We start from the raw sequence: 27,325 nt of genomic DNA, 5'->3' as shown, positions 1-27,325 counted from the left end.
GCAGGACTCGCTTTCGGTCTGGACACATTATTCATCTTGGTGCATTCCTTACTGAATTCAGAAACCCATAACTTGAGATGAAACATTAAAGAATACACCCAACCTGCCATTTTGTCTCTTTATTTAATCAGTTCACAGAAGTAAATTGTGTATTCATGCTAACAATACCTAACTGAGAACGAATGGTTTTTTCATTTCTTTAAAATGTAAATAAGTGGCATCAAATTCTCAATTCCAAGTTAAAGAAAGCTCACATGCTTAAAACAAACAGTCAGGTATACATTTTGACAATACTACAACTTTTTAAAATGATCTCTAAGATGTAAATATTTGGAATCAGATACTTTACAGAAGCAAAAACAAATAAACAGATTCTAAAGTGGTAGTGAAAAGAGATCATGCTGGCCTATAATACTTCATTTGCTTAAAACAGACCTTAATGTAAATATAGTCACATACACATAGGCTAAACACTAAAAATACAGCAAAATATTGACTGAATGATCTTACAGTTGATTAAATTCTAAATATATGGCATCAACTGTGTTAAAGAAACAAACAAAAAAATCAAAATTTACATTTTAATAAATCACTTACACTTAAAATGTATCATTTGGACTTAACTGAATATAAAAAACAAAGAAAAGAGTTGAGGAAATAGCATTTTATAGATAAGAAATCAACTTAATTATTTCTGTAGCCTACATGTTGACATTTAGACTGAATGATCTTTTAATACATTGGAAATGTTAATATTTTGCATCAGAAACTTCAAAGAAGAAACAGAATCAACATTTGCATAACCAACAACGTATTATACTTGCTTTCAGTAAAGTTATTTGCCCTCAGATACCTCACTGAAACAAAAACCATCAATAAAATATCACATATCACATCTGATTTGATTATTTTGTGTGCATCTTTTCGGTGACAATATAACGACATTCACGTCACAAAAAAATCTTAAATTTAAAGTCTGATTTTATCAGACTCAAAAAATGTTGTCTGTTGCTAACATGTGCCACCTAACATGTATATAGCCACAACATCTGCAAAAGTGATAAATCAAATGCAAGTTAGGTCAATGTTAGTCATCTCTCACTTGATGTAAAATGATTCTTTGAGACTCTTTTTTGCGTCCTCCAATTTGATTTTTTTCCAAGCTTCAGGAATATCAGCAGGCTCTGCATTGTATTTTTTGGCAAAGTCATTGTTGAACTTTGTCATTACATATTTCCAGTAGTCTGCTGCCTGAAGGCTTGCATCTGGAGGAATTTTCCAGTCCGGGAAAATGTCTCCATAACTCTTGTAGGGATGGATCTCACCCATAGTGGCAATGCAGCAAAAACGTTTGTCACTGATCACCAAGGAAGAACATATGTCAGTGACAAGTTTACCTGTCCAAAAAGACCTGAACTCACCCAGACCCTGTGGCCGATGGAGTGCAGTGTGGTGCTCCTCATGAGCTTGTCCTCCTGCCTCACAAGGTGCTGTGCAAAATGGACACTGTTGACCACATCCAAACACTCTGGTGAAAAGTTCGCTCTGAGGCTTCACACTCAGTGTTTTTAGTTTTGTTTCGATATCTGTTTTTTTAAACTTCTCTTTTAGAGTTTCTTCCATGTCCTTTAGACACTTGGTGAGACAGTCAGCAAACCGATCCTGGTCAGCTTTAATCAGGATCATGAAAGCACCAAGAGCATCTGAGGAAATGGCCAGGATATCATCAAGTTCTTTGCAGATATTCTCAACAAATGTCTCCAAAGTGCTTTTTTTTTCTGTTTTAGCTTTGTCGATGGCATTTTCTATTCTCCTGATACTTGTCTGGAGATGTTGATTCTCAAGCTTAAACGCCCTAGACCCGTTTGAGAAGTGTTCTACTATTTTTTCGAAAATCTGCTCCTTGACATAATTCTCATACAAGCAAATATAGCTCAGATACTTTTCAAAGTTATCTTTTGAGAGCAAATCCAGTAAAATTGAATGCTGGAAGAACATTCGAGTGCTGAACTGCTGGCTTGTCATCATTTCACCAGTAATATCAGGACCCAAGGAACGGTTGACAAAGTCTTCCACTGCAGGCTTCAAGCAGAAGTTTGTGAATTCTTCTGCCTTTTTCTGGCATTGGTCTCGTTCATGAAACACGTCTTTAAAATTAGCACGGAACTTTTCTTTGTTTCGATTCAGACATCTGTAGGGATCATTCTCATGTATGAAGTCTTCATGCATTTTCTGAAACTGTCTGGCTGCAATTCCACAGATGTGCTGTTTCAGAGAAACTTCAAAGTCAATGTCTGTCTCAACACCCTGCTTGTTTTGGAGCCTCTCATCGATGAAATTTAAAATCTCCTGGATGTAGGTGTCATGGTAATTGCTTTTTCTTTCCATTTTGTCACTGACAAACTGTGTGCAATCTGCAATGATGCTGTCAGCCATTTGTTGTACAGCCTTTGTGTGACCTGGAATGTTCAGCATCTTGCTCACTTTTTCTTTAAATCTGTTGTATACACTTTCTGTGTATGTAAAAGGAACCTGTCCGCAGTCCTCCAGCTTTTTTTGACTCAACAATTTGCACGCATGACTTCCCTTGGGTGATATATTTATTGTCAGGTTGTTGCGTACACTGGTGTAAATGTTATTTACTGTAATTTGTGAAAAGGAGAGTTCCTTTTCTGTTTCATTCCACATTTTATCAAATTCTTTGTCGAGTTCTTTATCTGTCATCTCGACTTTTTTCTTTCGACATTCTTCAATCAGCGCACACACTCTCCCCTCTAACTCCTTTGTGTGGTTCTCCTTGATTCTATCAAGTTCTCTCATTCCCTGTCTGATGTCAGCTGCTGCTGTGAGTTGATTAAACACAGAGCTCTCCATTTCTTGTCGAAGGCTCTTTGCACTGTTTGCAAAGTCTTGTCTGTACCTTTCAACTAGATAGACATGACCCTCCGTTTGCTTGAAGTACTGTGTCAAATTGTCAAGAACCTTTTTCTCCCATTTAGAAAGCTCTGTGCATAATTCAGTTTTCAAATTAGAGAGGAGTTCTCTGATGTCAGATTTCTCCGATTTCACAGCAACTGTGCCAAAATTGGAAATTCTTGTCTCAGCCTTTGTAACCCATGTGTACATTTCTTTTTTGAATTCCCATTCCCATTTGTTGAATTCTGTGCACAGCCTCATGTATGCATCAGCCACCAGGCTGTTTCTGAAGCTGAAGATGAAGTTTTCATGCTTTACTGCATTCCACAGGCTTTTCATCCACCCTGTAAACTCCAAGATATTGTTAGCAGATGACTCACAATGTCCCAAAATTTGGATGATGTTTTTCTTGAGCTCATATACAGCTTCGCTGTACCCTGCATTGACTGGTGCCATTGGTGGGTTTCCATTCCAGAGTCCAGGAATGTACCAGTTCCCAGTGTCTGGATTGTACTCCATCACATCAGTGAAACTCAAGATCTCCTCTTTCTTCTCCATTTTGGCTGCTGCCTGGGTCATCTCATTTAACTGTTGCAAGAGCAGTTTCCTGTCTCTTAAGTTCTTTTCGTGGGCTGAAACATCCGACACATTCTGGTGAACAAACTGACATTTGGGCTTTTTGCCCACCTCTTTCATCCTGAGGAAAGCATGCACAACTATTTGCAGGATGTCCTTCATTTCTGTTGAATTCTCCATTGCAATATTGATGATGGTGATATCACTCAGCCCCACAACAAGTGTTGCAAGCTCATTGTCGTGCTCATGGCTATTGTCCAGTTGTGCAAGCTCTGGTGACTTCAAGCCCTCAGTGTCAATGATCACCATGAAGTCACAGTTGAGTTTGTTTTTAACATCTTCATTGATTCTGATGAGCAACATGAAGGCTCCTCGAGTGCATCGGCCGCTGCTGACTGCAAACTGCACTCCAAACATGGTGTTGAGGAGAGTAGACTTTCCTGTGCTCTGAACTCCAAGAACTGTGACCACCAGTATCTTGCTCTTAGGAGACACCAAGTCATTGAGCTGAGAGAGGACGTCACTCACCCATGTGAGAGGTATGTTGGATGCATCTCCATCTACAAGCTCAAGAGGGAATCCATCAAGTAACAATTCTGCACATAGTTTGGGCAGATGTTGTAACTGCTGACGTGATGGATGTGTTTCTGGGAGGGACAGTGAGGCTTCGTAGATCTGACCCATTTCACGGAAGAAGTGTTCAGTCCCCAGCGAGCTGTTGGAAAGCTGTTTGTCAATTTCTTTGATCTCTGCTTTGTTTTCAGAATTTTTACATTTCTTTTTGTATTGCTCCCGGAGGCCAGACAGTTTTTCTCGAGACACGTTATCAAGGTTCATTCGCATCCATTTCAGGAAATAGCACCTCTCTATCCCTGGGCTCGTTATTGCATTGATAAAACATGTCATTGCATTTGACATGTCATGAGAGTTCTGCTTTTTCCGAAGTTTTGTTTTCTCGACCTGAAGATCACTTTTGTACTTTTCTATGTCCTCAGTGCCCACATTTCGAAGACGAAATTCTTCTTTCTCTAAGCAAGTCAGTTCTTTCCATATTTCACCTTGCAGGGGTAGCTGAGTATCCTTGTATTTAAGGATGTCTTGAATTTCTGCAGTGATGGCATCTGCATTTTTCTTAGCAGTCTGGCAATCTGCAGAGTCTTCATCAACCCAGATTCCCAGCTCATGGGCAACATCAGCCATCTGCTCAATTCTCATTTTCATCTTTGTGTTCTCAACTACATTGCAGACATTTTTCCGCAATTTTTTGACAAAGTCAGCATCATTTATCTCCTTAGTCTTCAAAAGGATGTTGCTTTTAGTTAAGTGCAACTTGGTTGCTACCTTTGTTAGACAATTTTTACTGGTGCGATTGCTTTGATTGTTACCCACCAAGAAGATCTGTGCCTTGTGGTGTTGGTTGGTAAGCAGCTCGCACTCAGAGTCCAAAGTGTCAAAGAACACAAAAACCGCTGCCGATGTCTGACACAAAAAAGAAAATTGTGTTTCAGATGAAGCGATGTCCCCCCGAAGGTTAGCCACAGCTACAGGCTCACTGAAAATATCCATGTTTTCATTCCCACATGGAAGGTACCAAGTAATCTCAGCCAGTCCATTGGATATTCTTCTTGGACTGTCACCACACTCCATGTTTCTGTGAACAAAGGTATCATGGTACTGCTGAGGATTGCTCAGCAGCTTATTGAGGATCTCTGACTTGGACAGGGAGCATTCACCCAGTCTCACAAAAGATATCATTGGAAGTTCAGAGACAACAATTCTGTCTTCAATGAAGCCCTTGGACTCTGAGAGTGACCGAGGTCTGTACTTTTTAAGGATGTCTCTCATTGCCCAAAGCATGAGTGTGCACTGCTGTGTGTCACAATTTGGAAGCAACAGAGGCACAGAAAACTGGCACAAAGACATTTTGAGGGCCATTTCCTGCTGTACAAAACCATCAGAACACAGAAAGAGAGCAGTGATTATATCAAGGGGGTTTAGCCTGTCATCTGAATGTTGACTGTCAAATAGTTCATCAAGATCTAATTCTGCCTCTTCTGATTCAGCATCACAGTTTGATTCACATGCAGATGTACATTTCACATTCCTAGCTGTCACATTAACCATCATCAGTTTCTTCAGAAAATACCATGGAAGATCTGAATGGCACTTGGCAGGTCTATCAGCAATGGCCTTCTCATCAATCTGAAGTATTGTCCTCAGGGGGAGCTTCTCTTTGTAGTGCTGTTCCAAACCCAGATCCTCCAATAAGACCTCTATTTGTGTCTCTGTGGATATGACAATGTTCATTATAAACAAATCTTAAATATTTTAATAAAACATGGATCTAAATGTAATTGGCACATGAATACTAGCATGCATACCTCGATTTTTGGTAGCACAATGCACAATTTTATAACTTGCATTTGCGTATAAGCTGAAGGAAGCTACAAGCTACAACTTTTACATACTAACATAAGTGTTCTGACTCTTTTCTATGGCACTTAGAAACTGAGCTCATTTACCTCCCATTTCTCTTCATCATCTTTGAAATGTTAATACACCTTAATTTAGCTCCACCTGTACCCTCCCCTCCTCTCCTCTCCTCTGTGAAAGATACAAGAGCCTGCTTGAAATTTGTAAAAAAGCACCAAAAGGACTAAATTCTAAGAGTTATGTATGGAAGAAATCACACCAAACATCCAGATACCAATCATCACCTGCACAATACCTTTTCAACTGAGTGGAGTGTTAGCAGGACAGGACTGAGCCAAAAACAAACAAACAAACAAAAAAGGCCATCAGATTTTGGCCCAGACCAACCCATCACAATTGACTACAAAAACACACACATACGTATGTGTGTGTGTGCATGTGTGTGTGTGTGTGTGTGTGTGTGTGTGTGTTTCAAGATCTCATCAGAAAAGACTCTTAAGACATGTACACACTGTACAATTTTAGCCCGAATATCCGCGTTGTTGGGCATTGTTTGCCATGCAGTTTACAGGAAGGAGCGAGGACTGAACATCTGCTCCCAAATGGCTGTAAGACGGCCGGATGAATTTCCTACGTGTCAGATATTTTGATGGGCTAACGCAGGCTCTCACACATTTGAAGTAGAGCCACAAGTCTATTCCCCAACATTAGTGACTTTTCTTCTCACCGCGTCTGTGTGAAGTGGCAAACAGAGCACAGCAACATGGTGCTGGACAGAAATGCACAACAATTTGTGTAGCTAACATTAGCTATCAAGTTAAAAAAAAAGTAAAAGTACATAGTTTGCCTCCAGTTCTCTCTAAAAAATAGACAAACCACACTGTCATCATGTTCGAAGCCATCTGCAAGTCCATATACTCCGGCGACTCTTTTTCTTGGAGGTTTCAGCACTCAGGATTGCACAGATTATTAAGGCAGCAATCTTTTGCCTTGTTAGCATTGCTGCTAATACCAAACTTGTCTTTATTGAAAGTTGTTAATAGCTATGATGGCCTGTGGGGGCTGACTGGATTTTTTTACAGTGCGCTCAGTTCGTGTCTTGACGATAGAACTGCAAAGTGTGAGCACATTAATCTTGAGCTTAGGCTTTATATCACATATGATTTCCTTGTACAGTATGAGTTGGAATTAACATTTCTAAAATTGTACACTGTATACCCAGCTTTAGACTAAATGCTTAATTTTCTTTTTTTTTTATAAGGATGTTTTTCTTTTACTCACTTGTGTGTGCAGGTGTTTCATCATGCTTGCTGATTGTTTCATTCGTCAGTTCTTCATAAACATGTATCATTTTCTGCACCCCTGGCGTGGAGCTGCTTGTGTCCATTGTCTCTTTTGCACCTTCGCTGCAGTTGATCACAATGACGCTCTCCTCTTCACCAGCACTAGTGTCCAAATGCAAAGACACTCTCTGGCTGCTGACATGATAGACTGTTGTTTTTGGAGGAGCGTGGGCCACTGTGGAAATAACAATAATAGTTATTTCACTTAAAGCTACTCCGTGTACAGACTTCACACAATCTAATGTCTTTCTGCTGAACATTAGATTTTACAAATCTTACCTTCATCACTTCCATCAGTCTGTTGACAGTCACCTTTGCTGTCAAAAGATGGTGTTGACAAAGTGTCCTCTGCTTCCTCACAGTAAAGCTCAAAATATGAATCTTCACTGCCATTTCCCTTGATAAATGAGAAGCATATAATGGAATGAATAAACTCATTAACCCATAAAGTTTACTCATTTGATCTGAAGTACCTTTTGGAGATGTATAAACTAACTGTTTACCTCCATTGTGGGTACACTCTGTTATCCCACACTCAATCCAGATTATTCAAACAGCTTCTCACTGAAAGTAAGAAGAGACAAATGTAAGCTTTATTCTGTGGTAGACTTTTGTACTATACACATCCGACAAAGTTTAAATTACCATGCAGCTACATTGACAACATAATTTTCAAAATCATAACAATAATTTATACCAGTCTTGCTTTGGACCTCCACCCCTCCCATATCGCATATCTAGTTCTTGCAAATACAACACATCATACATCAGTTCTGATACATTATGTTGTGTGCAGACTTGACTTTTTACAGTTGCTTGGCAGTGGTGTAGTCTTTGTTGTAGTGGGTATAGACTTTTCCCCCTCCCAGCCTCCCACACACCCATCCAAGAGTAACACCGTTCTCAAAGCCACACCCCCATAAGCACCACCATGCTCACTGACTCATATAGTATGCTAAGATGACCAGATTTCACAAATGAAAACCGGGGACATTTCCCGTTTGGTAGTCAATCTATCATTAAAATATCCAATGTTGTTATCTATAGAAATGCGTGCCTGAATATGTGAAAAATGAATACATTGTCTAAACCATGCCTGCCTCTAGCTGCTGAACTAAACCACAACACATCCCTGTTCTAAGTATTGGCTACTTTGCAATAAATTGCCTTTGTGATCCAGGGTAACAATTGTACAAACGCTTTCATCATTTAACCCTTTGAAACCTGGAGTGACATCACTCTTCTTTTCAAAAATCACACATTTAAAATTCTTACAGAATTATTAGATTTTTAAAGCACTTTGTCAAGTCTTTTTTTCTTGTTTTTCCTTGTATTTTAAAAAAAAACAACTTATTTTCACATTTTGGGGGAAAATTTTTACTTATGTCTTGCTAATTTTCAGGTAATTTCTTCTTTGCTTGCTCACTGCATTCTTTCCATGAATTGAAAAAAATAACATAAAATAAATTTCTGTCAATTTGCTCTGGTTTCGAATGGTTAATAGAAGCTGAATAAATGCACATAAAGTATTTATGTTACCACAACAATATAAATACTTTGTTTGGTATTTCTAACCATATCAATGTTTATATCATAAAAGACATAAAGTACTGCCGGGCTTGGTAATCTATCACAGTATCATTTAACATCATTACTTATTTTAGACGTCTCATCTGGTTTTTCAGGTACTTTCATTAGGCGCAATAGGAAAAAAATTCAGTTAAATAACAAAAGCATTTAGCAACCCACCTTTTTGGAAGAGATGTTTCCATGGCAAACTTGCATTCTCTTATCCAGGACTTTTTTTTGCAATGCAGTACTTACAGGAAAGTCATTCCTCTGGTGTATGAAGTCCCGCTCTTCACTGCCTGTACCTCTGCAGCTCTGCAGTGCAGACTTCTTCTTTAATACTGCTGCAGGTTTTTCTACTTTTACTTTTGGTTTGAGTAAACAGCTTCATGGTCAGGTGGTTTCTTGGAAATAAGGGTTTTGTTTACAATAAATGGCATCAAAAAAACCTGTTAAAGTCCTCCTCAGATAGCTTTGTACACAAAGTGGTTACAATGCAAAATGAAAAAGGCCATGAAATTACATGTTTGTTAGGCAAAGGCCTATTTATTTAATCCTTTAGTGCTACTTAATTATTTTTATTGCTCATCACACGGATTTTGTCTACTTTCATTTAAGCTATTTGAATATGTGTATATTTTCTGTGTGCAGTGTGGAGGGGGCTACTGCAACTGCATTTCTTTCTGCAATCCTGCACTGCATAATGACAAAGCTGAACCAGGTTAAATCTAAATAGTTTTAGTAATTAGTTTAGTGATTAAAATTGTAGAAGCAGAGAGAGATCTGCATTTTCATCACTCTCTGGAAAAAAAGCTGGAGATGATGGCATAATTGTCAGGAAGTAGATGATACTGCAATCTGTCTCAAAAATAAAAGTCAGGTCTCAAAAGCTTTAGCTTATATAGATGAGTTTAATACTGTTTCACATTTGAAGATGAATTTGAACAAATCTGCTTTATTTCCAATTAAATCTTGTAATATGATGAATTGTATTGGGATCCCTGTTACAGAAAAGGTGACTTACCTTTGCATTATTATTTGCAAGAATGTTGAACAAAGGTGCATATTAAATGTTGACCCGAATGTTGAAAAAATTAAATAAAAACAATTTGTGGTGAGTAAGAGATATTTCTTTATATGGCAGAGTCCTCTTGTCAAAAGCAGAAGGGATCTCTAGATCAGTTTATGTTTCTTCTTTGAGCCTCCCTGGGTGACTGATGGAAATACATGACACCCATAACCAACCATATTTTAAGTTTCTGGCTGTGATAAATGGTGTGGTTTGAAAAAAAAAAAAAAAATTAACCTGTTCAGAACCCAGTTCCAAAACACACACAAAAAATATATTTTAATGATTGATTTCTTCAGTAAATGCACTCAAAACCACCTGTTTCTAATGGAAATTGTACTATGTTAATTTGCATTGCCCCTATCAATAACTATATAAATAAATCATTTGCAAATAAATAAATAAAATATAAAAAGATTCAGATTCCTTGTGTATTTTTTCCTGTCCATTCCCAAGGATGAAGAATCTTAACACAGAAATCACCTTATGGTAAAAATGGCAAATGGTCTTGATAAATATCCTTAAAAAGTTCATTAATTTCTAAAGTATTATCTGAAAACAGTACATGGGAAACTTTAAGAGATTAATATTCTGTGAACATCATCAACAAGATGCATTAAAAGCAGATTGCATCATTAGAAAATTTAATATGAACAGTATTTTGTTGTTTAAACTGTATATGCCATATTCATTCTCTGATGACACATCCATTCCAATTGACATATTTTTGAAAAAAGCATGAGTAAAAATATTTAATATGATTTCTGGGTTGGTACAAGTATTATAACATCTCATGTGTACTTTAAATGCTGTCTGAACACAAATGAATGTATTTTAACTTCATGATTAATAGGCTGAAATGTGCCCTGCTATTCCTTCTTTCTTCACTATCAGCCAGGCTTTTAAAAACAGGGGCATGGCTCTACTGCAGTCAAAACACATGATGTAAAATTGAGATAAACTGAGATTAGCTTTTAGACATCTCATCAAATAAATCTGCATTTAGGTTGAGTCAGATGACAGTAATCATAGATACAGACATCCTAGAAAAGCTATGCCCATTGGAATGGATGGAGGATCTGAACAGTTTCAAACAGATTTGCAGGTTTTGGGGTTGTGACAATATTTGAAATAAATATAAAATACAGCCATTTAAAATTGAATGTCCCTCCCCTAAGCCAAAAAACCCCAAAACAAACAAAATGTAACTCCCTCATCAGTGCTTGAAAAATTCTGAAGTGCCTCCCCTGTTTTGCATCACCCCCTCCCTTCTCATAACTAACAAAAGGTCCCTTCAATTCAAATTCAATTTCATTGTCAATTATCTGATTTTAATGGCTTAAATAATAGACTGTCAAAAGACCAAGAAGATACAAAGACAAGAATGCTTTTGAACAATTAATATTCACAATATTGATATACTAAACAATCATGTCCTGTCTAAGTTAGAATTTTTGGTGATCTTGATTTGCATCTCACACTATGGAAATAATGTGAAAATGAAAGCAAGCTATAACATTTACTGTTGAAGTTATGAAATAAATTATTGAGGGGGAATATTGAATGTATGTCCAAAAAGATTTGAGTTTCAACATTATTTTTATGGTGCAATAGTGAAGAAAAAAAAGAGTTTGTTCTTCAAATACACTGTAATAATTGATTTTTCTCCACAGGATGGCACTACAACTCATTTTAAATCAGACACTGACAACGATAAGACGCTTTTTATGGTTAATCCTCACAAATAACTATTTTAAAGTCCTTTATGTTCCTTTCCCTGCAGTCTGAGGCATACACAGATTATAAAATGAAGACTGATCCAGAGATGAAACTCTCTTCCACGACACCCAACCCCGCGTCTGCAGCTCAGTCTTCTCCAGCTGACATCCATAGTAGTGAGGGTCAACAACCAGCAAGTAGCTCCCCTTGTCCCCAGTGCACACCCCAAATATCCCCTTAGAGGAGTTATCCCTGTCCCCTCCCATCATCACAGGAGATCCATGCTTCTCCAAGTGCTGATGCAGCTCTGCCACTGCAACATGCTCCAGCTCTGCACCTCCTCCTCTGACATGGACCAGCTTACAGGGGACATCATAGAAAAAGTCAAGGATCAGGGAGGCTTCAAATGTTCCGATCCATTCCCTGGAACCTGAGAATGAGCCCGGTTTGTCCCCCATGGTGACCAAGGCTTGCTGGATTTCTGGGAGGCTTGGTGGAGGTCTGTCCTTCAGTGGAGAGTTATTGCAAATCCAGGATGCCATGGTCTGAATGGTGCGGTAGCCACATCCCCAGCCTCTGTCATCTTGTCCATCGCAGCCATAATGGAAGTACAGATAGTCTCCTTTTATCAGAGAGTATTTCACAGGATGTGTAAGTGGGTTAGGAACACTGGTGTGGACATTATTTAATAAAACTTTTGTCCTTTTCACAGTCTTCCCCTCTTTAACTCCACTTCCTGTCCAGTCGATCTCCTCAGATTCCACTGCCACAACCTTTTTGTCCATTTTCACAAACTGTCTCTACAGCATGTAAATTGAAAATGTCCCCAGCTGTTCATATCACGTATGATCCATCCGGAAGTCGTCTGGTGTAACCGTAATATCCGTCCCCATCGGTGCAAATGCGGAATTACTTGTTCCGCTAGAATTGTTCCCACTGACGTTGTTGCATTCGGGAGCTTTTCGTCAGCTCAATTTTATCCTCGCGAGTGGTCTTTATTTTATTTTATTTTATTATTATTTTTTAAAAAAATTCATTTACAGTTTTGAAAACGGTATATTCAGTGGTCAATGCAGAACTTTACAAATAAGGCAGGTACGAACCAAACAGACAAAAGTAAAATAAAGTAAAATAAAATAGTAAAAAAAAAAAAAAAAGTATGACTACACATAGGGGTTTACACGATCAGTTTATATATATATATATATATATATATATATATATATATATATATATATATATATATATATATATATATATATATATATATATATATATATATAAAAGCAGTACAATTTGCATAAATTCATATTTTTGGTTAGTTTTCTATTTTATGTATTACATTTTAAATTTTGATTTACCCACTAGGCCTAGTTGTCGTGATTTTGTTGTTTGCATCACATCTTTCATAAAATATAAAAATAATTTAAAACATCTCTTTGTGTAAAGTCGTGGCTTAACACATACTTTGCTCTATATTTTTTTCTGCGATTTTCACATTTACATCGTTTTAATCAGTTTCTGAAGTCAGCACACGCGCTTTCCTGACCCGTGCACGTCGCACGCGAGCACAACGTACGAACACACCTGGTTGTAATTAATTTTACGATCATTAATAACTTAATAGCATGTTTTTTTCCACCCAAAAACTACGATTTAAACCAAGGGAAAGGGAAAGAAATGGCGTCCCGGGTGAAATATACAAGATTGATGTTAATATTCGTGGTTTTGCTGTCTGTGTGCGGCGTTTTCGTCGCTGGAAAAAGTGATGTAGACACACAGGAAAGAGTTGATATAAAATGCGAGGAAGTAGAAGTGAGAATAACAGTGAAGAGAGAGTTTTTTGAGGAGAGGCGTGTTCCGTTCAAACCTGAGTATCTTGGACTTGGAGCCAGCTCGTCGCGGCAGAGGTCGTGTGGCGTGAAGAGGACGGTGTCCGGGTCTGAGATGGTCCTCTCTGCAGGGCTGCAGGACTGTGGCACCGAGTCCAGGGTAAGAGGAGCGGGCCAGGGTGACAGCAGCACCTCTGAAAAGTTAAACAGTGAAAACTGAGTTAAATCCATATATTTGATTTTTATTTATTCTGAACATATAAAAAATTAAATAAAGAAAATATTATACAAAAACAAAGAAATAATTACAATGAAAAACATCGAGCAAAAGAAATGGCCAAATACATAATGACTTGTCATACATATTCGTAAAGGTGTGAGAGGAAGTAAAAACGTTCTTAATACCACCACTTCCCTATAAATCATTAGATTTTAATTAACTCATTTATTCATTTAAACCTATACCATAAGTAATTAAGTATATATATGTACACACATACTCAAAATTGCATTTCAGTATTTTTTTCAACAATTTTATACTTTCTCATCATATTTTCTTTTTTTTTTGTTTCATTCTTTTTTCTTTTGAAAATAATTGCTCATCTCCAGGTTCATGGTGATTGGCTTGTATATTCCAACCAACTGGTGCTGTTTCCTGTTGTAGTTCCCACCTCCACAGGAAGTGTCATTGTTAGAGCACCAGCTACTGTCATACCTGTTGAGTGCCATTATAAAAGGTAAGGCAGGTTCCATATTATTTTATGATTCCTTGTGTTTACCTATAGAGTACGCATATTCCTTGGTTCAGGGTTTCTTGAAATGCATTATAGTTTATAAAGACAAAGATTTGAAACAGGGTGTGTTGGGGGTCTCTGCCAGAAAATTTTGAGCATTAAATTTTTGGTATTCAAGTGGATTTTTATGCACAGATTTGTGGCTTCTCTGCATCAATTTATAGTGTAAATATATACAATTTTAACAAGCTAAAAGTCCTAGTGTACTTTCCAAAATCCAAAAACAAGAGTGCTAAAACCTAAACAAGTATAGTCTCGAGCTGCTCCATAGCAAATGAATGGTGAAAGTTTATAGTTTTGCTTCTATTGTTGACTCCTTCTATTCTATTTTATTTATGTTTTTGTGCTGCTGTATCTTGAATTTCCTCTCTGGGGATCAATAAAGTAGTGTTGTAGTTAAGACCATACTAAGCGAGACCAAGACTTGACCGAGACCAGAGTGTGCTGAAACCGAGACTTGAGAAACTTTAAGGGGCAGAGACTGAGTCAAGACCAAGACCAATGCAGGGCAACACACACACAAAAAAACCACCAAAAAAGCAAACTACAAATGACTTACGTGATTGGTTGGATCTGAAAAAGATAGTTTCACATCCAGTCACAGTAATGATGTTAACAAATAAATCCGGATTCCATTATATCGGAGCCCGAGACAAGACCAAGTCAAAATGTGTTCAAGTACTACAACACTAAAATAAAGGCTCATCTTATCTTCATCTTATCTGTGTATGAACACAGAAAGCAGACAGTGAATGGAGGACCATTAACCCCAACTTGGCAACCTATGACATCCACCATCAGTGTTTTTGGTCTTCTGCACTTTTCCCTTCACATGATGGCAGGTGAAAACACTTTCTCATTTAATCTATGAGTGGAATATTTATCTGACTGCAGTAATATGTGGCAATTTCTGGAATAATAATGAAACTGGGACTGAAAACTGTCTGTCTGTTCCTGTGCAGATGACTGTACCTCTCCACGTAGTTCCTCAGTGTATCAGCAGGGGGAGGCAGTGTTTCTGGAAGCCAGTGTGGAGGCCCCGCTTCACCCTCCTCTTCTTCTATATGTCGACTCCTGCGTTGCTACGCTGAAGTCTGACCCCCTCTCCACTCCGAGTTACAAGTTTATCACCAAGCATGGGTCAGTCTTTCCTTCTGAAAAACAGAAAAAAACAATACTCAGTTGTGAATAGTTTAGTACATAAAACTAACACCACAACAAAAGATTATCATATGACACAGTGCTCAATCCAAAAAACAAATGTAAGATAAAATGAATTAAAGGAATACTCAGCTAAGTTCAGTCATCTTTTAATATCTATCTGACTAGATTGAAAGGGAGGGTGGATACACTATGTTTAAATTTGATGCAGTTTTTGGGATTATTTCAGCATGTCTTACTCCTCCATTACAGATGTCTTATGGACAGTGTATTGCCGGGGTCCGCATCTAAATTCCTCCCCAGGGAGCAAGATGACAAACTGTGCTTCAGTGTTCAAGCCTTCCACTTCAACCAGGCGTCTGGAGAACAGGTAACACCTCATTGGACAGTAGCCGGTTCATTTGAGTCATTATTGTAGCATATAGGGTGCTATTTGTATTATTTATTTAGGGTACATTTCAGTTTTTTTTTTAAAGTTACAATTACATAGGATTCACATCATGATATGAACCCTTTTCAGAGCCAGATCTCAGCTGGTCCAAAATGTTCTTTGTGATATCAATTAGAGCCAAAGTCAATATATCTAAGATATTTATGATATTGTTGAAATGAATCCTGGATGAATTGTATTTTATTAATTTTCTTCATCCAGATGTTTATCAGCTGCCACATCAGGGCCACTCTGAAGAAAAACTCACAAAGCCACCTTGATAAAGCCTGCTTCTTCCACAGGCCCACATTCAGGTGAGGATACTAAAATGTTTGTGACCTTTAGATGTTAAATGTAGTTTTCAGTTTCAGATTTTAGCATCCACTGATGTCATTAAATATTGTATTAAACGGGGCATTACGGCTGAGGTGTGTTATTAGGATGTTTCTCTCATTCAGCTGGCGTGCCACAGAGGGAGACGATGCTCTGTGTGGATGCTGCAGCTCTGACGACTGCTTTAGACAGACTGGAGAGGAGAACACTGGACACACAACTCAAACACACACAGGTTGCCCACCCTTTTACAAACACATACAACCTACACTACACTGGAGATAATCATAAAACAGTTACATGGTCATTAAGCCAGCTGTGTTTTGTTTTTTTTTTTTTTTTACAGAAGAGAAGCATGAAGCGGACACATCAGTTGGGCCACTTCACATTCTGCCACGCTCCCATTGGTCAGGCCGTCTGTCACTCAATCACTAGAGAGCCTTTACAATACATGGGTACAGGGACTGTCCAGACCAACAAAAGGAGTTATGAGACAATAAAGAATCCATCACATATTGTTTCACTCATCACTCATCAAGTTGAAAGTTGGATGTATTTCTTGGCTCTATTGATTCATACTTAGAGGCACCTACAGCTCATTGCCTGTTTCCCATGTTTTCCTGACCACAAACCTGAAATGTTGTCAGAAGACATGATTCCACCATAATGTAAACAGAATCATAGACTTAAATAGATATTTTTTTATGGCAATCTGTCACTTGAATGATAGAGCAGTGAGCCAGCGCTGTTCCTGTTTTGACTGAGGATGCTTCTAAACAAAAACTGGTCAGTCAGTCTTGCAGACTTTGAGGAAGTTGTATCTGAAACAAACACAACAACACTGACTGATTTTCACAGTGTTTTTGTTTATTTCTGCACATAATACTGTTGAAGCTACTGCTATTTTTGTATAGTGAGGTCTATTTTTCTTCAGTTATTTCAATACATTTGAATCGAAAACAGGAATCCTGTTTGTAAGGTATTTTCATCATGACCGAAGAATGGGCAGTTTTTCATTCAGCCACAAAAATTAATAGCCATGCAAAACAAACCCATGAGGAATTTCCACAAGGAGGTTGAAGAACTACAATGGAACCTAAAATATCTCGGAGGCAACAAGCGCACTAGAATAAACAGACATTTGAGCAAGAATGTGGCAGCTATGCAGCCATGCACTGTATGCGCTTTACATCCCGTAAAGAAACACACGTCTGGTCCCGTGAGAGGAAACGTGACAGACCAAATGGGAAACCTGGCAAACTTCATAGGGCACTGTCTTATTCCATGACATCAGGACTACAGTACTTTTTGATATATTTCTCTGAAAATAACCCTTTATATTTATACGATTACATTTAAAAGGGTCTCTTTGGGGCTAAGAATATGCTGGTCTTTCTCTCAACCAAAATTAGTTTCTTAATTGTCCCATATTATTTTGCATTTTCAAGTTCATACTTGTATTTTGGGTTTCTTCTAGAACATATTTTCATGCTTTAATAACACATTTTTCTCATAATGTATTAACCCTCTGTCTGAAACGCTAAATTTTTCACATACAATGCAAAGCATTCCAATAGGAAACACAAAGGGGCCTGTTTAGAAAGTTTAAGTTTGAAAAGGTTTAAACAGTAGCTTATACAGTAGCTATGACATCACAATTTCACAAAAATCCCGACAGCTTGTTTAAAGGCACAGTGTCTGAATACAGACTCTGTGCATTTCTCTGTGGATTGAGCGTTTTGATACTTTCACTGAATTTATATAACACCTACAGTTGCTGCTTTATATTAAATAAGGCATGGAAATCTGACTTTTTACAATACGGGACCTTTAAAATGGATCCACAGATTGCCAAAGAACAATATATTTTTGTGAAGCATGAATTTTGGGAATGGAATAGTTGTGTTTAGCTGCCCCTATTATCAGACATGTGATAAGTGCTCTGTTATATCAAATGTTTTGACTAATGTGAGTGTGATGCAAGTGTTGGTCTTGGCATGGCACATCAGATAGTGTTTTATGTTTGTTTGCTGTCTCCCTCAGCTGGAGCCTCTCAGCAAAGAATGGGGAAAAGTTCCAGCACTAAAGGTCCTCCTAAATTGTTGAGGTCCAGTATTTATAGGACAAGCCACTTTTGCATGGGAGAGTCCAACAACCACAATTGCTATCTTGCCCTGATAGTGCTACAAGGATTAAACATGTAATCTTTCCTATTTATTTATTTACTTGTTTATTTGACTAGGACAAATGCATAAAATCCTATGTAAAAATGAAAAGGAAATGTGATGCATTCAGGTTTATAGCCATGTCTAATTTCCAATCTCTGTCCCTGGTTAGACTTGAAACAGGAAATGTAGAAATACTTATCTAAGAATAATACAACATACACAATAAAATCCAGGCAAATACTAAGTAAAAGTGTAGACCCCCCCCCCCCCAAAAAAAAAAGATAAAACATTTAAAAATTACTATGCTATTTAAGTATGATGTGTGTGTGTGTCTACATCACTGAGCTGGGTATAGTTAATAGTTTTGCTAAGCCAAGATTTCCCCTTCATATGTCATAAAATGAGCACCTGCATTCAACAAGATTGAGTTCTTGCTAAGGGTGCAATCGCGGTTTTGCCTCACTACATAGAGACAGAATAGTTTCCAAACTCTTGTGCATTACCGCAAAGGGTAACCCTGGAGTTTGGGGCTGATGTTTATTACCAGTTAGACAGTTGCTTAGGATGAGAAAAAAGGCAACCATGTCTCCTTGAAATTACTTTCATATACCACTAATTTACAACAGCAGATATGCTTTAGATGTATCTGTGAAACAGTCATTGACAACACATTCAATTGTTTTTAAATCCAGTCTTGCAGTACAATAACTGTATGTGGCAACAGCACCGCGACCCAAATCCAGATTAAGGAGGCAGACGGGATCAGTTCATTATGTATTGCCAAGGTAGATGTACAAAGGCTAACACGCAAGGAAACAGAATAAGAAAGACTTGAGCCGGCTCAGGTCAGTAACAGAGGGTCTGACAAAAAATCCCCTGGCAACTTCAATGAACTGAAAGTGAAACAGAGGATCTGGGCTGGTGAATATAGAGTGGCTCATGAGGGAATGAGTTGCAGGTGAGGTGGGAACAGGTGTGTTGGTGGGTGGAACAGTCAGTTGATGGGGAAAGGAGGGAAAGTCCGAGGGCAGCTGGTGGATGGGTAAAAAATGGCAATGAGGGGACCTGGGGAGTACGGAATATGAAACTTAAACCACAAGACATGCAGTGTTTACATCAGTAATATTTAACCAAAACCAGGATCTTTTCCTTATCTAAACCAAAGTGCTTCTGTTGCCTAAATCTAACGACATGATGCACCCACAATGGATGTAAACGTCGCCTCACAACTTGCATGCAGAATACAACTATAGTCTTTCCTTCTCAGAAAAGCACCACCATTGAACATAAACCAAGCTGGCAACCATTTGGTTTCCTTCATAACGTGTTTGGCAAAACAAACTAGAAGTATATCGATGTAATTTTTAGGAGACAGCATAACAGCCTTTCCTCTCACACGCAACATTTGAGTTGAAACAATCATTGACTCTGATGGGTCCCACAGGGCCCCAATGTATTGCTTTGCTGGCACTGGGATCACTCACCTCTGAGGTGTGTGCTCTTCAAAAGTGGTCTAGTGGTTCCTATTCTGGGGCAAAAGTCCCAATGTGTTTCTTGAGCAATTGATAGCCGTTTGTGATCAGGTTAACTTCACATTCCTACAAAGAACAAAAGAAATTCTAAACTCTCAAATATGTGTGTGTGTGTGTGTGTGTGTGTGTGCGCGCGCGCAGGGGTCACATGTAGCTGTTGTAAAAGACACAACTGTTTTATTCGTATGCGCTCTATATTAAAAGAACAAAACAACACTTGATAACATGATGAAAAAAACAGGGCTGTCAGTAGTAAAATCGATTGTTTTGCCTTAATGAAGTGAAATATTAATACAACAAAAGATAACATACCTGATGGGAGGTCTGTGATCCTTTACAGTGCAGTCTGGTAGTTGTTTGGAGCTGATGCAATAAGAGAAAAAACAGTGGGTTAGAAAATAAAAAAATGGGATTTTAGTTGGATGCAAAACAAAGCATAGTTGTATTGGAATATATAGTATTTATTGTTTTATTCTGGTGCGAATGTAGAAAGATAAAGTAACAGCAAGGCACAAGGGATATGTTGTATAATACTTTAGTGTTGGATTAAATTTCTAGAGTAATCAGATTATCACTTATTGTTAGACAATTGTTCTATTGTCTGTCAAGATTATGTTGCCAGTAAATTGTTGAACACTAATGGGTAGATAACTCAGCCAGACAAACTAAGAGGAAGTCAAAATCATTGTGCGCACATCTAAGTAGACATTCTTTGTGCTGAATATTTATATCCACATACAAAATATAAATGGAGGTGAGAGGTTGAGTTGGAATGTAAAACCTGCAGTCTCATGCAGCACAGGGCATACAGTCAGGGTCAGCAAGTTAGGGAAATAGCAGACAGGACAGCCTTAAGAGGGGGGAAGAGTGTGAAGTGGAAACGACAAGTGATTAGAGGCCTGTTTGATAACAGAAGGTGTGAGGCAGGGGGCCACTGGGATAGAATTAATACCATGCAAGTCAACTTGGCAACAGAGAGAATACCAGACATAAGAAAAAAGCCTGATGATCCAGCCTGTTCACAGGGCAGCAGATGAAGGGGAGAATACCTTATGAGACATAAGGGACCTAATCTTAGCTGGAAATGAGGGATCATGGAGAAAAGGTGTGATGTTTTTTGGTGTCAGAGGATGAAATGGTATGATCTAACGGGGAGTTATCAGAGCGCACTCGTCAAATACCGGTGCTTGGTCAGGAGCGTGTCACAGACGCCCCCTTTAGCATATGTAAGAGACTGGCTGCATAATTTTTTAATACTCTGAGCAAAGGCCTTAGTAAAGAGATTGAAAAAAATTGCATTGGGTGGAAGGGATGATGGATAGGTCAAACAAACACAGGACTTTCACCCTGGAGACTGCTGTTTGTGTCTCCTGTCAAATCAAAAATCACATAAAAGAAACATATCTTTTTTAACCCAAAACATAATATTTTTCAAAACATAACCATGTACGTTTGTTACATACACCTACAGAAGTAGTTTTTTTTTGTTTTTTTTTTTTAGTGATGTGTCAGGTTTGACATTGCGGACAGGCCAACAAACTGGTTATCGAACAGTAGAAAGCAGCATGGAGGCCAGTGAAAATGTCACGGTGGCTACATACTTCTGTAGACACTCTTACACTCAGTTTTGGCTAAATTTGGAATGATGTTCAAGTACTGCTTAGATGAAGATGGGTGGTATTTTGTGGCAGCCTGTTATTGCAAGGGGCTAAAATAAGCATATCCACCTGGGTGTTGTATTTCCACACTGCCAACTGGATCTGATCAGAGCTGGAGCCGATAAATACTCGTGACTACTGCATGGCTATTTGACCTCGGAGTGAGTGCCAATTGTAACCTATCCAATTAAAAACAAAAGTCAGATGTTAGCAGACATTAGTGAAGTTCTTGTGCAGGGGGAAAGGGGCTTTAAACTGGAAACACTACTTGACAGCACATGGTTACACAATTCAGTGCTCAAAGAGACCTGTGTGGGTATTGGGACAGGAAGTTGAAACAAATCTCTTTACATTCCTCAGTATAGATGCAATAGGATTACACACCTGTTGTCTTCTTTTTCGCAAATGCATTGCTGTGTTTTGGCCAGCAAGTCACTCCACTGGTGTATTTACGGGGGTTTAATGCTTTGCTCACAGGCCAAATGACAACATTTGAGCAGGGAGAAACTCTGGTGATGAAGTTCCTGTCCTGGAATGTTTTCCATACTTGGGGCAATCACCATGGGATCACAATATGTTCAATAGAGGGATAAGATTCTTGTCACCGTTGATGCCTGTAAGCTGAAACAATAACTTCCGACCTCGTCAGTGGCTTCTGTCTTGACTCCTGCCTTGGCTCCTGAGTCCCTCACAGACGGTCCCCTCCATTCTTTTATGTCAGCTTCCTGTCTTGTGTCGCGCCAGAGGAGTAGACCTTGCTGGCTGCGAGCCAAAACCTGAATGAGAAAGCGAAAAACACACAATCACATCCACACACATAAACACACTCCACAACAGCTGTGCACTTTCACTGCCCTCTACATAGTACGCTAACGTCTTTTCCTCCTTAGGTTGTTTGCATCCCTGGGAATCAGGAAAAAAAGCATTTGGATTCACCCCTAACTTTACATCATCTTTAAAATCATCCGCAAATCAATAAATGTGTCCCCTTCCAACCAAGGAGTCATTCTGACTGGACTCCCCTGCCCCCGCACTCCCCACACATCCCTCACCTCCCACCCCAACCCCCTGTCCTGGCCATGAAGCATGGCTCACAGCACGTACCTTGTCTCCCTCTCCTCTCTCTCTCTCATGTTCGCACAGACATAAGCAAACAGCCCTTTGATCAAACAGTGCAACAATATGTCAACATTGTCTTCAGCTTAGCACAGTGGTGACCATGTAGTATTAAAGCTGACTTATATGAGGAGTAATATGTAAACTTATAAAACATGTCAATCACTTAGGAGATGAACATTTAAGACATTTAAATACCTGAAAAGTATGTATATTAAATGCACATTATTCCTCCACTTTGTATATCACATTGTCGGCATATTGGCATTTTAATTGTGCAAAGCAAAACAAGGTAAAAATGTTATATTTAAAGCTAATATTTTCATGAATTATCTATATTTTATCCTAGCCATATTATTTAAGAGTGCACTTGTGTAGACATGCATGTGTGCGTGCCATACATGCACCTTATATAGGCTTATGAAATAGTAAACATGCAAACGTGAAAGCTTGGTAACTTTTATCAGTGTTTCCAAGTAGTAGTGTGTCACTTGACATTGCATGTTTGCTCCTGATAATGCATATGCAAACATACTTTCACTTCCTGTCTGATGGGAAAGCCTCCTGTAGCCCCTGAAAGACACCCCTCTCCTCTATGACACACAGAAGGGAATTTCAGGAAATTTCAATATATTTCCTTTAATCTGGATCCAAGGAGACTGTAAAGGGTCAGGGGCAGACAAAGGACATAAACATGTCTGCTTGAAGTGCAGAGAATAGAATTGCTGTATGAAATCTAGGGCTGTCAATGTTAACGTGTTAATCTTAAAGCATTTAAGGTCTGTATGTACTGTGTTATTTTTTTAAAATTGCATTAATGACTGGTCGACATTCCCGTCTTTAAGAAACTGTGTCGGGCTGAGTTTTAAAGCAAGAGTAATAATACTGGTATCATTTGAAACTAGAAGACCTGGGGAATCCAGTGGTACAGACCATGTCATCCGAAAAGGGGCTAAATAACGCTCTAAAGTAAAAAGCAAAATTTGGGCAATTAAAAAACGGCATGGTCATTTCACAGGGGTCCCTTAGCCTCTGACCTCAAGATATCTGAATGAAAATGGGTTCTGGCAGTAAACAATAAGTCTTCCCTTTACAGACATGCCAACTTTATGCTAGTCCCATGCAGTTTTTTGCTGCCATTTGATTCATAATCAGAAAGATAAAGATAATCTGGTAAGAATTGCTTTACTCAGCCAATACAGACTACATAACTGTTTTGTGATGCAAAATAATGGAATTGTGAAGGTGTGATTTAAAAAATGTAATTAACCGTGATCAAAAAACATGATCGTTTGACAACCCTAATGATATCACATCTGCACTACGCAGATGAATAGTCTTAACTAATATTGATTATATTTTACATTACATTATATTTTTTATGAAATTAGATCCAACAATATCCACAAGTCTAATAAAATTCAGAATTGTGCACTGATTCAGTTATGCCAACCTGACTCCTACAATTGTCCAAGGTCTATTTGTTTCTTTGTATCACAAAGACAATAACATATTGAGGGAAGACTATTCGTAGAATACCACCTTGGATGAAGTCAAACAGTCATGCTGTACACATTCCTTGAAGTAGGCTGCATATTTCTGTAGCACTTTGTTTGGATGATGGCCCAGATAAGTCATTGCTATAGAGTGCCCCAGAAATGACACATTTGCCCTGGTTCTCTTGTCAAAAGGCCCATGGGATTTTTCCAGTGGATTTTGAATTATTGCAGAAAATAAGCTCTGTGGCATGATTAATGCTGACATCTTTTGTTTAGCATATAGTCTTTACAAATGAAAACCACTTTCAGGATTTTCGGAGGCTAAAGGCAATCACTAGAAGTAAAAAGCTAATGTTAGGCTATAAAAGCTATAAACTAATAACACCACAGGTCTTACAACTTAACGTCACCACCAAACAAGGCTATAAAGCTGTGGTCAGCTCAGCGTGGTGTTCTGCACTCTCTTTTAGCCACTTTTTAGCAGCTGTCTTAAAAGCCATATAAAACTTCAAAGTTTAAGAGTGAGGTATTTACTGATGTATTTTATGTTGTAGAACAACATGTCAAAGTCTCTTGAGCTAGTGTTAACCACAGACCTTATTTAAGGCTTCTAACCAAAAACCCATTCAAAAAGCAATTGACTTTGTCACGAGGGAACAGGAAGCTCTAAAATGCTAACTGATTTCTGCGTTTTAAGACTCATTCCCGGGGGACTCTATAAAGGGTCAGTGACATATTGTCATATCAAGTTTGTTAAATTTTTCTTTTTTTACCAGATAATGGATTTCACAAGAGGAGATGGGGAGTATTTGAATTAATTAATCAATTAATTAATCAATCAACCTTTGTAGTGGATAAGAGGAAGGGGGGTACACTTACCTCTGCTATACCACAGCTTCAACAGGGTTTCATAGTCCATTTGATCTGGGACGATCTGTTGTAGATGTTAATCTTGTATCCATCTCTCAGCGTTGTCATCCAGGGCGACTGGGGTCATACCATGCCATGCTGTCTGTTGTTGTGGCCCTCCTGATCCTCTGCTTAGGGTATGAGACAGACCTGTAGGCCTTCTTAGAGGCATCACAGAAAATGTGGCTCTGTTGAACATTTGGCTGGCCTGTGACCAGTGCTGCAGGTCATTAGGGCAAGATCATGAGGTAGTTTTCAACCATGGCTGTGTTGTTGGAGGCCCACTTGCAGGTGACGGTGCGCTGTGTGCATTTTGAAGCATGGGGCGGGCTCTGTTGATGGGCTGGGGGGATGTCCCGCAAGTGGCTATACGTCCTCTGCAGAAGTGGTATTGGATAGGAATGCTCGTCTATAGGCTTAGGTGGTCAGATGTGCAAAAGCTCTGGAAATTTGGTAACTCTTCTCCAAGTGGACGGGTGAAGATATCCTTAATGCCATTTCCAAACCCTGACCAAAAAAGAGAGAGATCATTTTATGGCACCTGGATATGAGCGAGATCCAGTCAAAGACATATTGACCACAGGACAACTGCTCATTCATTCCATTATTTTACAAAGATATCCTCACAACTCTCAAAGTTTAATACCAGAATAAAGGTAAATAACATATAGAAGCAGCAGCATTGCTTGACCTAAGTCTACTGCTAATTCAAAACACAATCTATCCCCATTTAGCTATAACGAACCACAATAACCTGGTAAAATATTAAATATGAACGGTTGAAATGGGCTTACATTACATTAGATGCACACAAGAAACTTCTGGAACTTGACACACAAACTGTCTCTGCTTCTTTCTGTTGGAGCTGAATGCAGAGTTATGAAGCTGCAGGCAATCAGGCAATCAAGCACAGGTGCTGCTGAATCCCTGCTGCCTCGAGCAAGGAGGTCACTCTTTGGCTTTGTATTCCTTCTATAATAAGACTGGTTAACTTATTGGATATTAAATAATCCCTTTTATTTCAGTGTCATCCTTCTTGCAACCCCCCATACTCATCCCAAATATATTGATAGGCCTAAAAAATGTAAAGAAAAATTGCTATGCCACCAAAGGCAATCGCAAACCATTAAAAAATAGCAAATGTAATCCAAATCATTAATAAATTTGACAAAATGTAATAATTATTACTGTGTACTGCAACCTCTTGCTTGGCTGCTGCAGATGGATATAATTAATGTCAAATACTATGTTGTCTCTTTATTTCAAAACTGAAAAAAAATCCATTAAAAAGTGGAAAACTACAATGTAAGATGAGTGTTATGTAGGCTATATCACTGTCAATAGCTGTAAGTGTCAGTATGTCACAAAAAAAGTCCTAAATATGTCAGAAAAAAAGTCATTCAATTGTCATTGTAGGCTATAATCGGTCATCAAAAGGTCATACTGAGAACACTTTTCCTATGCTACCCTTAATCATATGCTTGCTCCCTAAAATGCCATTCAGTCATTAAACTTTAAGCACAAATGATTTAAAATTTTTGTTTTTAAAAAGCCAGTTTGTTAAGTTTCTCAAAATGTTACACCCCCCACAATCACAGAAGGTGTTGACTGAAAATGGTCCCCCCCAAATGTCAGATAGCTGATTATGGCCCTGTCAAGACCTCACATCACATTTGTAATAGCACATACTGTTAATGAATCAATCTTGCCCTGGAAAAAAAATGTTCCAATGACCTTTCAACTCATGAACGAGTGGGTAAAGACCTGCAGGTGGAAGATGTGTGTCACTGGGGAGAGGGGTATTGAGTGTGTAAGATACACATGATAGTAAATGCTACTTATGTGCTGTGATCAGTACATTTTAAACCTCAAAGTCAAATTTCAGATTGGTGAAAAAGGTTTTTTTTATTTGGACCTGTGGTAAATCTTGATTTCTGTGTGGTATTATTGGGTATATGGGTATATATGGTTACAGAACATGTCGTGGCACGTGACAGATACCAATGATCGTCTTGTATTAAAAATGTAATCATTATGGCAATCAGGACTAAATATGTCATCTAATGTGCATTTTAATATTAACACCATGTGTGTTTTTAAAAATGTACAACTATAATGACTGTCTTTAAAAGTTCTCCAAAACAATGGATGGGAAGTCTCCGCGCGTCTTGTTTTTTTTTTTTTTTTTTTGAAACATTATTTACTTTTTAACCCAAAAAGGGATAGCCAATTATTTGGATAACAATGAAAGAAAACTTTTTTTTTGCC

General features: G+C 38.4%; 3 protein-coding genes and 1 long non-coding RNA gene across 8 annotated transcripts in view; 1 reads left to right on the top strand and 3 right to left on the bottom strand.

The window, feature by feature from the left end:
- LOC121962048 (uncharacterized) overlaps window positions 1-27,325 on the bottom strand; it is a 38,631-nt gene that overhangs the window by 9,323 nt on the left and 1,983 nt on the right. For 3 of the 5 annotated variants that reach the window (XR_015775631.1, XR_015775633.1, XR_006107105.2), the window contains exons 2-7: window positions 25,028-25,564; window positions 21,918-22,309; window positions 20,188-20,238; window positions 19,828-19,941; window positions 15,224-15,405; window positions 13,496-13,651 (exon numbers count right to left, since the gene is read on the bottom strand). This is a non-coding gene — a long non-coding RNA (uncharacterized LOC121962048). Of the gene's footprint in view, window positions 1-13,495; window positions 13,652-15,223; window positions 15,406-19,827; window positions 19,942-20,187; window positions 20,239-21,917; window positions 22,310-25,027; window positions 25,565-25,851; window positions 25,940-27,325 lie in introns of those variants that run through there. The other 2 variants (XR_015775632.1, XR_015775634.1) reach the window with 2 other exon arrangements.
- Window positions 105-9,251, bottom strand: LOC121962041 (interferon-induced very large GTPase 1-like). Its single transcript, XM_042512228.2, has 5 exons — window positions 9,018-9,251; window positions 7,772-7,832; window positions 7,548-7,665; window positions 7,207-7,443; window positions 105-5,777 (listed from the first exon to the last, which is right to left on the bottom strand). Exons 2-5 carry the CDS (start codon window positions 7,775-7,777, stop codon window positions 1,099-1,101), a joined length of 5,040 nt encoding a protein of 1,679 aa, XP_042368162.2. The 5' UTR covers window positions 7,778-7,832; window positions 9,018-9,251; the 3' UTR covers window positions 105-1,098.
- Window positions 9,847-12,435, bottom strand: ufsp1 (UFM1-specific peptidase 1). Its single transcript, XM_042512232.2, has one exon. The coding sequence runs from the start codon at window positions 12,408-12,410 to the stop codon at window positions 11,670-11,672; it is 741 nt and encodes a 246-aa protein (XP_042368166.2). The 5' UTR covers window positions 12,411-12,435; the 3' UTR covers window positions 9,847-11,669.
- Window positions 12,975-16,824, top strand: LOC121962043 (zona pellucida sperm-binding protein 3-like). The gene is made up of 8 exons (XM_042512230.2): window positions 12,975-13,617; window positions 14,067-14,194; window positions 14,990-15,093; window positions 15,214-15,391; window positions 15,665-15,782; window positions 16,065-16,156; window positions 16,301-16,410; window positions 16,522-16,824. Exons 1-8 carry the CDS (start codon window positions 13,306-13,308, stop codon window positions 16,608-16,610), a joined length of 1,131 nt encoding a protein of 376 aa, XP_042368164.2. The 5' UTR covers window positions 12,975-13,305; the 3' UTR covers window positions 16,611-16,824.

This window comes from Plectropomus leopardus, chromosome 23 (genome assembly GCF_026936395.1).
Source record: "Plectropomus leopardus strain MGB_pleo_1.0 chromosome 23, ASM2693639v1, whole genome shotgun sequence".
Classification (NCBI taxonomy): domain Eukaryota; kingdom Metazoa; phylum Chordata; class Actinopteri; order Perciformes; family Serranidae; genus Plectropomus; species Plectropomus leopardus.
Note: the sequence above shows the minus strand (reverse complement) of the source record. Positions and strands in the feature narration are given on the sequence as shown.